Source organism: Syngnathus leptorhynchus, chromosome 21, assembly GCF_054491065.1.
Source record: "Syngnathus leptorhynchus isolate UIUO chromosome 21, UIUO_Slep, whole genome shotgun sequence".
NCBI classification, from domain to species: Eukaryota; Metazoa; Chordata; class Actinopteri; order Syngnathiformes; family Syngnathidae; genus Syngnathus; species Syngnathus leptorhynchus.
In genome coordinates this window covers 2,105,981-2,120,726 of record NC_141215.1, presented here as the reverse complement: position 1 = coordinate 2,120,726, position 14,746 = coordinate 2,105,981, and the positions used below count along the sequence as shown (strand labels likewise).

Sequence of the window (14,746 nt, the reverse complement as noted above, 5' to 3'; positions counted from 1 at the left end):
GGCTTTTTTTTTTTCCAAGCCACTAGATGGTAGCAGACCACCACATGACCTTTACACCAGAAATCTAAAAAAAATTGGCTGTAAAATGAAATATGATATATTTTTTATCTTATGGCACGCCCCCCAGGAAAAGAAAACAAAGAAGTAGCCTACAAAGAAAAGCCAGATTAGCATCTTTTCATTCTAAACATCCACAACAAGTCATTTATTCACCGCAACACTGGAATTGGGGTGGTTGGCAGCTGGTGATTAGATCCCCCGTGACTGGACGCCATGGGGTCTGTTTATGCATGAGATAATGTTGTGTATGCAGCGGCCTAGTACACTGTTAAAATATCCTTAAGGCCTCTGAGGCAGCATGCTCAACTTTTTCTAACCTTGCAAGGTACAGGAGTTCATTTTTGGGCTAAATCTTGGACTACAATGTAGATTCTGATGCTATAAAACCCCAAATAAGGATTTGCCCTTGATGACATTGACCTCATGGGGCTGATTTATGGTTTTACGCCAACTCATCAAAATTTCCTTCCACACGCAATGACAAATGTTCCAATCCTTGACAATTTAACGGCGTCCATGTCTAGTAGGTATACATGGTGTAAAATTTGAAATAAAAGATCGTTTTGGAAGGACACGTGATTGAAAACTTTACCCAAAATACAAAATGGCAGACTTCCTGTGGGCTTCCAGGCATGAGTTTTGGGGAATTTTATGTCTATTTTTGTGTCTTTTCATGAAAGACATGTCTGGCAAATTTCATGGTGTTAAGTAAAGCTGGCTTCAGGGTTTGAATTTGCAAATGAGTTAAATGGGGCCAGGATGACCTTAAAATTGTTATTAATCACAAGTGGCAGGCTTCTTGTGTATTTTCAACTATTACTTCTTGAGGCTTTTTTATGAGTCTACTCATGATAAACATGTCTACCAAATTTCATGTCGTCAAGTGAAACTGGAAGTGGGGGCTGAATTTTCAAAAAATTACAAGAGACAAAATAAATCACCCAAAAATGGTGGCCTCAAGATAAAACGGCAGATTTTCTGTGTATTTTCGGGCATGGCTTCTTGAGATTTTTTTTGGTTGGTCTACTCATAACTGGTTTTGGGGACTGAATTTTCAAAGAATTTCATGGATGGGCCTCCAGTGCTATAATTAGCCTAAAATGGTCGCTTCAAACCACAATGGCAGACTTTCATAAGTGCTTTCGACTTTTTTGCTACCTAATTTCATGTAGTTTAATGAAACTGGCTTTAGGGTCTACATTTTTAAAGAATTGGGTGGGTCCCTGTCATGAAAATTACCCTAATATTGTCACTTAAAACTAAAATAGTAGACTTCTTGTACGTTCTCAAAATGTCTCCCTCTAGTGGTAGAAAAAAATCACTAATCAAGCACAATTTCTTTACAGTACAGTATGCAATTTACTATACAATATTTATATAATTTTTAGAAACTGTTTTTAATCAAGGTAAATCTAAATTCTATGTCTATACCATATTAACAAAGATTAGTTTGGCCTTTTTTTTTTTTACATTTCAAGCTTTGTATTGCATGTGAAAGAAAATCCAATGGAATTAATACCGTGTATGATTGTTATTAAAATGCATTCAAGCAGATCATGCGAATGCAGAAATAAAAGAAATGGGTCAAATTGGTGAATCCCCCGCTCTTTCCCTGCGTGCCTAGTCTGTGACGTCATTGGTCGCTCATGACCACTCCTCCTCACTCCACTGATGTCGACACCAAGGAAAGAGGGGGGGGGGCTCTTTCCTTGCACATCCGAGAAAGAGCGAGACGACACAAACCCAGCGTCAGTCTCCCGGATCTGCCTCCTCCTCCTCCGTCGACGCAGCCAAAGGAGCGCGCCGGCACCGCGGCTGCACCTCCCTCCCTCCCCCCCGCCGCCAGTGATGGAGAGCCTGCTGGATAACCCCATGAAAGCCGTGCTGTACCTCAAGGAGCTCACCACCATCGTGCAGAACCAGCAGAGCCTCATCCAGACTCAGCGGCAGCGCATTGACGAGCTGGAGCGCAAGGTGGAGGACCTGATCGGCGAGAACCGACAGCTCCGGGACCCCCATCAGTACGTGCAGCATCAGCACCGCCACCACCACCCCGCTCCCCAACCCCAGCCGCAGCCGCCGGCTCCCCAGCCGCACGCCCACCCGCATCAACACCACAACAAAGCTGCGACCGGCCAGCATCAGCATCATCACCATCAGCATCGGCCCACCTCCTCCCCTCCTCCCCCGGCTGCGACCCCCTCGCCGGCGCAGCACCACCACAACCTGCAGCATCTGCAGTTGGTGCCCGCTACTTCACCACCCGGACAGGCCAGCCCGGAGACCCCCGAGGAGGGCAAGAGGAGCCCCTGTTGCAAGTCGCTGGTCCCGCAGACCCCCACCACCACACTGTGCCGCTCCGTGGGATTGGCCAGGAAGGCTGAGTAAGTACAACACGTACACAATGCCTTTTCTATTCAGTATGTTTAATTATATTAACACTTCCTTGATATTCCAATGTAGGAACATTTTCACCTTCGATAGAAAACAAAAATTAATAAACATAAATGACACATATGACAAGTCTAAATTCCAGAGGTCCAACCTGTACAGTAGAATTAGTCACACAACTGTTTCCCAGTTTAATCAATAAACCCTTTTAATGGGTATTGATTTTTCAGACCATGGCTGGAATTTTATCTTTATTGCGGCAAGCTGAGTGAAATCTAAACGCCTTGCAGGTATTATTCAGCATTTTTGTACTCGTAAATCGCCAATATTGTCACATAAATATTATGTATGGACTTCGTGTTGTCGCTGAGGCACGTCCCGATAGGATCAATACAATTTCATATTTTTCACAAATCGATAATTTGATGCATATTACCCTATTTCAAGTGCTTGAATATTAACTGTCATGAACTCTTGACCTGTAAGAAGTGTAAAATTCCACCTCTTTCTTACTCTGCGGGAGCCTAGCAGAATTATGTCGCCTAAAGATTGAAAGATTTTTTTCATGAGTTTTGAGTAAGCTTGATTAGTATTTTTTTTACTGCAATGTTTCAGTGTAGAAGCTGATTTATTTTTACTTTCAGGAAAAATGATAGATTCAGATAGTAAAAGGCTTGATAGGGATGACTAAATTAACAATTTTAGGTGCGTTAAAATAAAAATAAAAACATTTAAACATGTTTTAATATATAGGTGGCAACGTATGAGCGCTAGTATGGCGTCGAATCCACGTTTGCATGCCGTCGCACACTCAAGGTCACAGGCTCGGCCGCTGAGCTCCATCTGCTCCCCTTGGCTACATTGTTTGATAATCCTGATTGAATCACAAAGATTTGATTTTGCAAATGTATACTGTCAAAAACAACACGAGGGAAAATGAAAGGAAGACTTTAAACTGGGACGAGGATGAGAGTTGACAAGAGAGATAATCGTGGTTGAACTTGAGATGACATCACAGTGGTGAGCACTAATGGGAACCTGGGTGACGTTTGACGGACCAAGCGGGATGTAAACTAAAGGGTTACCTCGGCAACCAGAATGGGGATGACTTTGAGAAGCTGCATTTGGGAGATCACTCGAACGTGTCACGGAGATCCATTGGATTTTTCGACAGACGCCTCAGCCTGACATCAATCCTCAGGACGGTGCTGGATTCGGCTCATCAGCTGTATTTTTTTTTTTTCCCCTTTCTCATTTGCCTGATTAAAAACAAAAGAAGCAGAGGGCGAGTAATCTATTTGCCAGGCGGTAAATGAAAAATGAAATGCTGGCTCACGTCACACACCTTCCTCATCTCACGCTTTGATGAAGGCAAATCGCAAGGGGATACATCGGCGCCTTGAATACGTTACAGCCTCTCCATAAAATCCAACCAAAAAATATTGTGTACTTCAAAAAGGAAAATGACACTCGATAATTTTGTAATTTATAAGCAAACATACAATAATTATGAAAGTGATGTCAGTAGAAGATAAAAAAAACTCAAACGTGGCCACCGGGGGGCAGTGTATTACCTATGGAAGAATGTCACAACTAAAGTGCTGCAGTGATATTGTTTTTTGCAGAGGATAAAGAATATATGCCTGTAAGTATTATATTAGCTGTCTACATGTAAGTTTTTAAATATCAATTGCTATTGGTTAGCCTCCCCATTCCATTTCCCATTATGTATTAGCATTGAGCTAACGGATTTATGCAGTTTTTAAATAAATAACCATATAATAGTTTGACAGTAAACTTCAACTGTGGGTGGCATTAAAAATGATTATTCAGACAGTCTTCAGGGGAAGAAGAAGTTTGAGGAATCGTGACATTGCTGTAGGTGCCTACTTTTTCCTTGCTAGCATGTCATCACGCAGGCCCCTCGCCGATTTCCTCGAGGACCAAAGTGGAAACGTACGTGCGTGGCAATTAGAAGAAGCCGAAACAACGACACATAGTGCATACTGAGCGGCCCCGCTGAGTTCCTGCTGCTGAATCATGCTGGTTCCTCTTGTTCTGAGAAGCTTTGCCCGTCGGTTTAGATCAAGAGCAGTTTGTCAGTCATACAGTTGCTCATGGGGTCTTTAGATACCAAGTAGTAATGTCGAACGTTCATTTTTTTGCAAAGCTCTGCTTATATCTGAGCGTTCCCTTTGCTGGTCACGACTCTGCACCACTAGGATCTGAATCACACAATATCAGATTTGGGTGCTTTTAAATGACTTCATTTCTCAGGAGTGTGTACGGAGCTGCCGGCGAGATGTGAGCAAGTTGAGCAAAGTTGTCAGCAGTGCGGCTCTATTCGTGAAACGTCCCGAAGAGCTGAAATGTAGTCCGGCGTGAGTCACCGTCGTCAATTTCAGTAAATGTGGGCCTTTTCTGAAACACTGACGGAGATACGATTTTTTCCTTCCATTATGTAAATAATTTATCTCATGTACTGAAGCAATTGAAACAGGCATGGTGTGTCCAATGGACTTTTGTATTGGAGTTGATTTTTTTTTTTTATTGGATTCTACACAACTGATAAAAAAAGCATGGATGCAACTAATTATCTTGGTGGAGTAATCAATCACTCTCCTTATGACCATTTGCCTCTGCTACAGTGCAAAGGCTGTGCTAGCCATCCTTTATAATCTACACACAGACAAATAATCCCCAAGTGGGGGAGAATTGCATTCCCCTAACTTCACAGCAATAAATCAGTGCCAATCCGCGGACGGCAAATGAACTCCAGGAAAGAGTCCGCACCATTCCCAGAGCTCCCCACTCTCTATTTTTTTTCATATGTCAGTTCTGCTTCTCTTTGCGATTAAAAAAGGCTTTCAAGTTTTTATTTTCCTGTGAGAGGGGAGTTGGGAGTTGTTGAGGAGAGTAAAAACTTGAGGATGCTTATGGGTGTTGTTTATGTTGAGGGTGATGACATTCCATGCGGTGATTATTTTTTTTTTAACTTTATGAAAACAAGAAAGATTAAAAAAAATGTTTTTCATTATTCAGGACTAAAATTGTCGTGATGAAGGCATTGATTTGACCTTAAACAGGTGAATAGTGTGTTGATTTATTGTTAATGTCTTATGTCAACATTTTAAAGTATTTACTAACTACTAAGCACCAATAAATCTCGGGACTAGTTTTATTTACCAATGCTGTGATTTAAATAACAGTCTAAAAACATTTTTCGCTTAATCGACATGAGAGGATTAGTATAGCTGTGTCATCACAAAGTTGTATGCTGTTAAAAAATATTATAGCTATAGTTTTTGACCATGACACTATTTTATTTTATTTCATTTTATTTTTAATTAATTGATAGTGCATTGTTTGAAGTAGAAAGTGCGGCCCGGTAAACAAACGTATGATGTCTGAAGCAGGATTATCAGGTATTTTCTCTTATTTAAGCACTTCTAAAGCCTGTAACATTCGTTATTTATTGTTGTTTTGGTTTAATATACTTCCTCAATATGTTTTTTTACATTTGACACAGGTTTTTATTGAATAATTCATCACTATTTTACCAAGATGCTAGGAAGCTAACTCACGGTAATGCTAATTAAACCTTAAATCAAAACTTGAATTCGCCAGCTCTTTGCTTTTAGATTTTATGTGATCTCACCTCCCCTTTTTATCTTAAATATGCGCTGCTAAATCAAACCTGAGCTTTATCACTTCCTATATTGGCGGTCAGTAAAGTGTCCTCTGACTGTGCCAACCTTGAACACTTTTCTTTCTTTCTTTTTCTTTCTTTTTTTTTTTTTGTGTAGGACAAAAGCCACATTTTCCTTGCTCTTTTGAGCATGTTCTTGCTCTGTCCATCAAGCTAAGTCTCTCAAGAGTGATGCATTGACGCAAACCTTTCAAGCAGTCTTTTTTAAGATGTCTCTATTTATATGTGCCTGTGTGTGTGTGTGTGTGTGTGTGTGTGTGTTAGCTTTTAGGATGGACTTAGAGATGTCTTTGGAAGGTTGCCGCAATCGCTCGACACACACAGCTGCCCCAGCGTCATGTATTTCTCTCCCTTTCTGCCAAAATTGAAAGTGAATACTTTTGGCGCAATCTTCATTGATTAGGCCAAGGTCCTTTTTAGTCAGATTGCCATTAGTAGAATTGATAAATGAAGCAAGCTAAAATAACGAGTTATTACCGAGCTAATTGCCTTTCAGCGGTCGTGCTCGCTCACATAAACATGGCGCTAAATAGTACTCACATCATGCTTCTTCTATTTTGTGTCACCGTTTAAGAATGTCATGAGCGGAGAAAACGCTGGTTATTGACACTGCGATGAGCCGCACGCAAACACTTTAGTTACGGAAGGTTAAAGCAACACAGTGGGAGTGCAGTGTACAGATTAGACCCCCCCCCTCCCCCCCCCACTCCCCATGTCCTCCCTCCTCTTTCTGCAAACATGACTCGGTTTAGAGATTTCGGCGCCCAGGCGGTATTAGCCAGTTTTGGCCGGCAGGGGAGACAAGAAGGGCCAGGCAGCGGGGTCGCGCAAGTTCAATTTAATCTCGGGAAGGCTGCATTGATCAAGGGAGTGTGTGTGTAAAAATCCAGACAAGTGTGTCTTCACATGATAAATATGTTAAGGAAATGTTAGAAGATTAAATATTTATGCATGTTTTTGTTGTTTGTACAGTGAATCCTCTAAAAGTGAAAACAAGTTTGAAATAATAAGAAATAATGGGTCATTTGTCCTTGGATTTATTTAAAAAAATATTATACACAACACACACTCAATGCATATATACACTCACCAGACCATACACACTCAATACTAATAAATTGACACTATTCAGAAATTCACTATTCCAAATCGTTAGTTGTGTATGTAGACATCAAGAACCTAGAATTTAATATTACGAAACAAGGATAATAAGTCCAGACTGAAACTGTTTCTCAGGTGAAGGATGTCACTGCTGTTCTACCACTGGCAGCCATTTTGATTTATCTTCTTTTGCGGTGATATAATGTCCCCAGTATGTCATTGTTTTTTTTGTTGTTGTTGTTTTTTCTCATCGCTGTGAAAACTCTTTGTCTATCTCCATGGTGACGCCATCCCGTCTGCTTCCACTGAATCCTGTCTTCTGCTCTTCTTTGTTTACCCAGCAACCAAACGGTTCTCCATCAGTTCTGCTGCCCGGCCCCGGAGGCTCCCGAGGGGGAGACATCGTCCGCCTGTGTCCCCAGGTAAGACCATTGTGTGGCACCAAGATTAGAAAAATAAAGTTACCATGCTTTGACACAAATTACCCCTGTCGTCCTTTTGAAGTGGTTTGTAAACGCCGGAATCATTTTCAGGTTCTGGCTTGAATTCGAGCAATTTAGCCTTCTCAAGACTTAATGATAATTTGTTACTTTTAGGTGGCCAGATGGCTTTTCAGCGAGCGCGCCAATCAAAAAATTCGATTCGTTCTCGACTATCATCTGGGTTTTTTTTGGTTTTAGTGTCTCAGTTTTTTTTATTTTTTTTTTAAGTGAGTGATTCATCTGTCCAAAGAGCATCGATAGCAATTAAGCCTTGGGCACCAAAATGCTTTTTTTTTTTTTCTTCTTTTTATCTGCCTTGTCAGAGATAGCAGATACACTAATGGTGACGAATCACATTAGGGCCAAGCCACAAACCCAAAACAATATAAACCACTTCTAGAACTTGCAAACCACGTCAAAGCAGGACTTTCCCAGGGGGCGGACAAGTTCTTTTTTGTTGTTTTTGATCACATCTTAACCACCCCCACCCTCCCCCTTTTCTTCCAAATGCTGTTTTATTGTTGATTTCCGCTTTGTTGTCCGTGATTTCACGCGGCATCGCATCCACCCCCACCCCCCCTCCTACACACAAAGCGCCGCACCTCATCTTGTTCATCACCGTCCATGCTCACACCATGCGGGCCTTTGTCTGTCCAATGTGGTCGCATTGAGTGTCCGATTTATTTATTTATGTATTTATTTATTTCCAACCACCAAAATTGTATTTGTGCAAGGGCGGGGGGGGGGGGGTGTTGATGTGCGTGTTGTTTGTAGGGGGTCTTCATGCTGGAACGTGGTGAGCACATGTAATGCATCCGTGTTCATGTGAAGGCACAAGGAAAAAAAAATGATGTTGCATGCTTGGCAGTGGTTAGAATGTAGTAGCGCCTTGTCTTATGTGTGTGTGTGTGTGTGTGTGTGTGTGTGTGTGTGTGTGTGTGTGTGTGTGTGTGTGTGTGTGTGTGCGTCAGTGTATGTGTGTGACCTGTACACCATCAGGCATATTTTACATACCAGGATGACGTGAGAGACAACTTTGCGGACAAAGATGTAAAATGTTCAATGTTTTCAACACTCATAGGTATATCACATGTTCATAGATTGTGTTAAGAACAAAAACAAATATGTCGTAACAAATAGACACCTAACTGGCGATTGGCAGCATAGGGCGGTGACATCATAGCAATTTGAGACGACAGTATTTTTTTGTGCCTGTGATCTTCTCCATGCATGTTTCCTACAAGGAGAAATGTATGTCCCATAAAATAACCAAAATGATCCATTATCTATTATTAACAATTATCTGGGGTTGCACCTGGTAGGTCCAAGCATATTTGGGGGGCGGGGGGGCAGTGCCCCCGCGACCCACCCTTGAACTGCACCAGTGATCTAAGTCCGTTTCAAACGGTCATACACAATTTGTGGTTCACTATTTGAATTGAAACAATTAATTGCTAAACTTAAGTAATTTGATGACCGAAAAAAAATCTCCAACGCCCACATCACTCTCTAGGCCTTGCCCCACCTCCAAAAACAACGCACACTGAAAGTCACACATATTGTAGTAATGGACGGAGATTAATGACCCCAAGTAGACACAAATAATACACTTAATCTTGTTTTGTAAAAAAAAAAATAATAATTATTTTGTATTGCCCTTGTCGGTCCTTGTAAATATCTTTTTTTTTTTACATATATATATATATATATATATATATATATATATATATATATATATATATATATATGTATTTGATTACTCGATTAATCTATTTTAATAACATTCAATAATGACAGCCTTAGCCCTAAGATGCCATAAGATGGTAGTGGGTTGAAAGCATCAATACAATTACCGCATTTTCCGGACTACAAGGCACACTTAAAAACCTTAAATTTTCTCAAAAGGCCACAATGCGCCTTATAGTCCGGTGCACCTTATATCTGGACCAAATTCCTAAATTTAAATTGGCCCGAAGCATCGTGTCAAGAAATCAATCGTAAGTGGCCCGCTGAAGACTATGAATCATGAATCAAAAAGTCTATGGATCATTATTTTGTGATTGTAAAGTAATTTGTTGCGTCTGAAGTTGAAATCAAAAAGCTAAAATGGAGAATGATGTGATTTGGATTAAAAATCTGACATGATGCATTAATGGTGCGCTTTATAGTCTGGTGCGCCTTATATAACGACAAAGTTTTGAAATGGGCCATTCATTGAAGGTGCGCCTTATAGTCCGGTGCGTCTTATAGTCCGGAAAATGCGGTAAAGCTCAAGGACACAAGTGCTCGACCTTCAAAAATTGTCCGGTAATCCATGTGGACAAAGGTATTGGGACACAGAGAGAAGTTGGACCAATGGAGTTGTCTTTGGGTTAACAATTAGCTCGCAGTTTTTTTTTTTTTTTTACCTCAGCCAATCAGGAGCAAAGGTCATCTCCGTCAGGGGAGAGTCCAGTCAGCTGTTTAAAAATGGCCTCAGGGACCCACGTTGGCCTGAATTCGTCTCGAAATCCTCAACATTGAGTCACTTTTAATTTGACAGCTCATGAGCATCCTGAGGTTTGCCTGACCAACCGTTTCATAGACATAATGAAGGTGTTCATCACATCTGAGGGTTTCTCTCGCTTTTCCATTCGGCAGCTTATCTCTGTGTTGTGAAGTGAGCCCAAAAAGGAAGCGGAAGGGGGAGTCGTGGGTTTTATTGCAGAAGAGATTTCATAGAAACGCAACATTTTGATGACTTTGCTGCAGCATCAACCGCGCTCGTGCGTGCGTTGCATCCTCCCACCTCTGAATCAGCAATTTTGACCTTTTTTGCTGCTTCATTTTTCAGCTCGTGTACCACTTTAAAGCAATTTTGGGAGATTTAAAATAAAAAAAGCACATCATCACCGCAGTTAAAACAAGTTGACTTTTATTTAAATGTCATTGTTACCTCATCGTTAAATATCACGTACTATTGAATGTTGTACTATCACAAACAAAACATTCTGTTGATTTTCAACTATAGCTGAGTTGACCTTTGACATTCACAGATGAAATACTGTTGATTTCGACTAATTATACACCTTCCTAACCCATGCTAATCACATCCATTCTCCCCCAAGCACTGTTGAATTATACACACTATAATACGTTAGCGCTATTATAATAGCTTTGCAAAAAAATGCTTTAATAAAGCCAATTGCAGCTCAGGGGCTATTCCTCATGCCGCCGGGGCTGGAGAATAAACACGTCAGTCCTCTCTTCTGGGATGATATTTTGCACGCCGCATCACATGGCCAACAGTTACGGCCGGAGCTGGAGCCAATGTCATTACATGCCGTCTTATTCGTCTCTCAGGGGCACTTAGAACAATTGTGCAGGCCCGTCGATACCTCAGCGACGCTACTTGCGGGTGCAATGTCCCCTTCCCCCGAGTGTGAAGGTGAGTGTTTGTGTATGCAAAGAGAGAAGAAAGCAACCACTAAAAAAAGGTTTTGTTTAAATTGCCCGTAGAGCTACAATTACAGCGCTCCGAGGGTGCTAATTTGGTGAAGGCCTTGTGTTTCTAAACAGTCGAGCATTCTGGAGGCTTCACCGGCCCACCATCGCTCAGCACCGGGGGCACGTGGCAGGCACAAGCTGTAAAACCTAAAAATGTGGTGGCACGGAGATCTTCGTAAAGACTTGCAAATCATCCGTATAGTCTCTTTATGCTCCCTGTTTGGTCAAATACAGCTGGGCCTGACGTCAGCACGGAAGATTAGGGGGGGGGGGGGAAGCGCCGACAAGGCATCACTGGGCTATAATGAATCGGGAAGCAGCACTTGGAGGAGGAGTGTGCCGTTCAGATCACAGAAATGAAGAGAAATAGAGCTGCCATGAGTAATCGAATAATTTGATTTCCCACAAAAAAAAAAATCAAAACAGAATCCCTTCTCTGAATTTTCATATCAAATTTATCGAACTCATTCACTGCCATTTACGGCTTCAGACGTCAAAGATTTTAACCGAGCTGGCAGTATTTACGTCAATGTAGAAGAAGAATATAGTGTGGTCACGGATAACCACTTGTGCAGTTTCTATTTTTTCACGGAACAAACTGTAAGCAAACAAAATTTTAATAAGCACATTCATACTCAAACTGAATCGCACCGCACAACAAACATTACACTCTTATTAATTGACACCCATGTCACTCACCGGCTAAGGCCCCGCCCTCTAAACTCAAACACGCAAAGTCACATATATATATCAGTTGAAATGGAAAAAAAAAATGCACCTCACATGCATGTTATTGTGTGTCATGTTTTTTTTTTTTTTCGATTAGTCAATGGGATAATTGGTAGAATACTCAATTCGATGATGTGACTGATGTGAACCTCGGAACCAAATATTAGGAACAGCTTTGCATTGTGATAGGCAATTTCCTCATTCTTCCAAAAATGTTTCTTCCTATTTTGTTTTTGACTGTGTCATGCTTCTGACAATATAGCGCTAAACCGTCGAGCGATTTTTTTTCTGTGCTGAGTCATGCTTGCAGCGTCACGCTCTTACTCCAGGTGTCGCCTAGGCTTTGGGCTCTGGCTGTCATCCTAAATTATCTGTTAAAAAAAAAAAAAAACGCCAGGGAAAAGAGCAGTAGTGGGAGGGAAAATGTAAAAAGAATGAAACTGAATATTAATAAGACAAGCACAATGGGAAAGACGCTTGTTTGTCTGAGCCTTCCCAATGCAGCCGTTGTTGAAGCACGCGTTAGCCGCGAGGTTTCACTCACGAAATGGGAATACCGAGCTTGAAGATGGAGATGATGGAGTTCGCAGGTGCTCAAACAAAACAAAGCGTGAGCTTCCTGGTGTCGAATAAATTTTATTTCTGCCAGCTGATGCACGTACACAGCTGCGTTTTATGTGTTTTAGTCAACAAAAGTGAGAAAATGTGGCATGATTTAGAAACTTTTGTCAGCTTTGATAGATTAAATATAAAAACACAGATTCACTGTCATTTTTTTTTATGCCGACTTTGCTAAAGAGTGTTATTTACGAGGCCACCCCGAGTGAGTTATTGATCGGCTTGTCCATAACGGAGCCATCATTTTATGATTTATGGCACGAGATGAGGCCTGCTGATTTTTGCACTTTCGGTGCTTTTCGAGGGATGACCTATGGCGTTGGCTTTTTTTTCAACATGAGAGAGGTCGACGGCAGGTTAGATGACTCATCGACAGAATAAATGCTGTCAAAGGAAAAATGTTAACCTTAAAATAGACAAGAGGTAGGACAAGCACTGTGTGAATAATCAGAGATACGATTGCTTCAAAACTTTCCGGTCTCTTATCATCAACCTTATGCAACTGTGAATAAAAAGAACTGAAATGTAGCAAAACAAAAACCTAAACACGGCAGTTGTGGTGAAATGATTAATCGTTCGTCAACTAATCAATTTCAAAGATTTTTTTCTAATTGCATAATTAGACATTGTTAAAATAATAACACTAGTGAACAACAAAATTTAATCAGAGATGGCTTTATGGAGCCATAAAAATATTTTCAACGCTAATTTGATGTTTTTTTTAGTTTTTTTTGTTGCACATCAGGTTTGTGGAAAATTTAATTTTTTTCATTTTTCAGTTTGACCCAAAAATGTTTTGCAATATAGATTTTATAGCGCACTATGACCTTCCAGGACAAAACTATTATATTAAAATTATAATTATGAATCTTCTGGAACAGCGCAACTGATTCTGCTTGAAATGTCATTTTTGCATCTCTGATCTAAAAAGAATTGTTGACCAGTGCATCAATATTTTTAAACATTTTTTGAGACGGCTGTTACAAGCCCATATCTGAAAACTAATTGATTCACATTTAGGCGCTTTCCGCACTGCAAATTTGAAATTATGTCTCCAATTTGTCATTGAATAAAAGGCTAAAAATGAAATTTATTAAATTCTGATTTATTGACAAAATAATGGACCGATTAAAAAAAATAATTGTGGCTGCAGCACTAGACTACAGAGCAGCATGCTCGTAATTGTTTTCTTCTTTGCTCACATGGAATGTTTTCTTGGCCTTGAGTTCTCCTCGTAAATATGCGAACAGATGCGACACAATAGCGAGAAAGCCCTCGCTTGGTAAACATGACAATTGTTCGGCAATTATGCACAAACACGTGGGTGTTCGCCATGAGAGCCTCTATTCTCAACGTGCCATCTTTATACTTCTTGAGGGTTTAAATTGAATTGACACAGGTCAAAAGATCAATTCAGCTCATCGGTTACCATCTCTGAGTATATGAGCAAAGAGATGCTTATTAATGTAGACGCTTTCCACTCTGCCTGATTCATTCTCAGTAAGGGGCAGGAGATATTGTGCATAAGAGGGGGGAGGGTCGGTCGGAAGAGATTTAATCAAAGTGACAACTTCAAAATATACCCAAACTCAGGTCGTGGAATAAAGGGCAAAAATGATTGTATTCCAAGTCAGGCACACGGAGGCCAGCACGCTCGTTCATCTTCACTGCCGAGGGCTCGTCTCCGCCCTCGACGGTCCTCTTTGACACCCGGAGGCGCTAAATCTTCCTACCTAGCGGCGGACGTTAAGAATGGACAACGAGGCGGGTTGACAGCACCGGTGAAGAGAATATGGGGCCGAGTAAAGCTTCACTTTGTGATGACTCTCCAACCGAGGCGCATAAATATGCACACATGCTGCGCATCTTCGCTGAGGCTGCTTTCAATTTGCATGCTCAATGATTCATTAGCCTCTGGACCATGTGAACGCCTTTTTTTTTTTTTTTTTTAAATACATGCTTTATTTTTCCCGTGAGGAAAATTAGTTTGTCGCAGCAGCAGTACTCACAATATATACACTAAATTCATCTGAATGTGCGAAGCTGCAAAAGTCCAATCATTTTTCAATGTGTTCGTAAATTTCCATTTAGGCCGTGTATCGTTCCTTACCTTGGTATGAGATTTTGTTTTTATACGGTCTATCCATACCACACATTTTCATCTTTGTCA

At 40.9% G+C, this 14,746-nt stretch overlaps 1 protein-coding gene across 1 annotated transcript in view; it reads left to right on the top strand.

The window, feature by feature from the left end:
* The first annotated feature begins 1,908 nt into the window (after positions 1-1,908).
* The window catches only part of iqsec3a (IQ motif and Sec7 domain ArfGEF 3a), a 34,905-nt gene continuing 22,067 nt past the window's right edge, over positions 1,909-14,746 (top strand). The window contains exons 1-2 of the mRNA XM_085902375.1: positions 1,909-2,444; positions 7,603-7,683. Coding sequence (XP_085758501.1) covers positions 1,909-2,444; positions 7,603-7,683 — 617 coding nt within the window. The remainder of the gene's footprint in view (positions 2,445-7,602; positions 7,684-14,746) is intronic.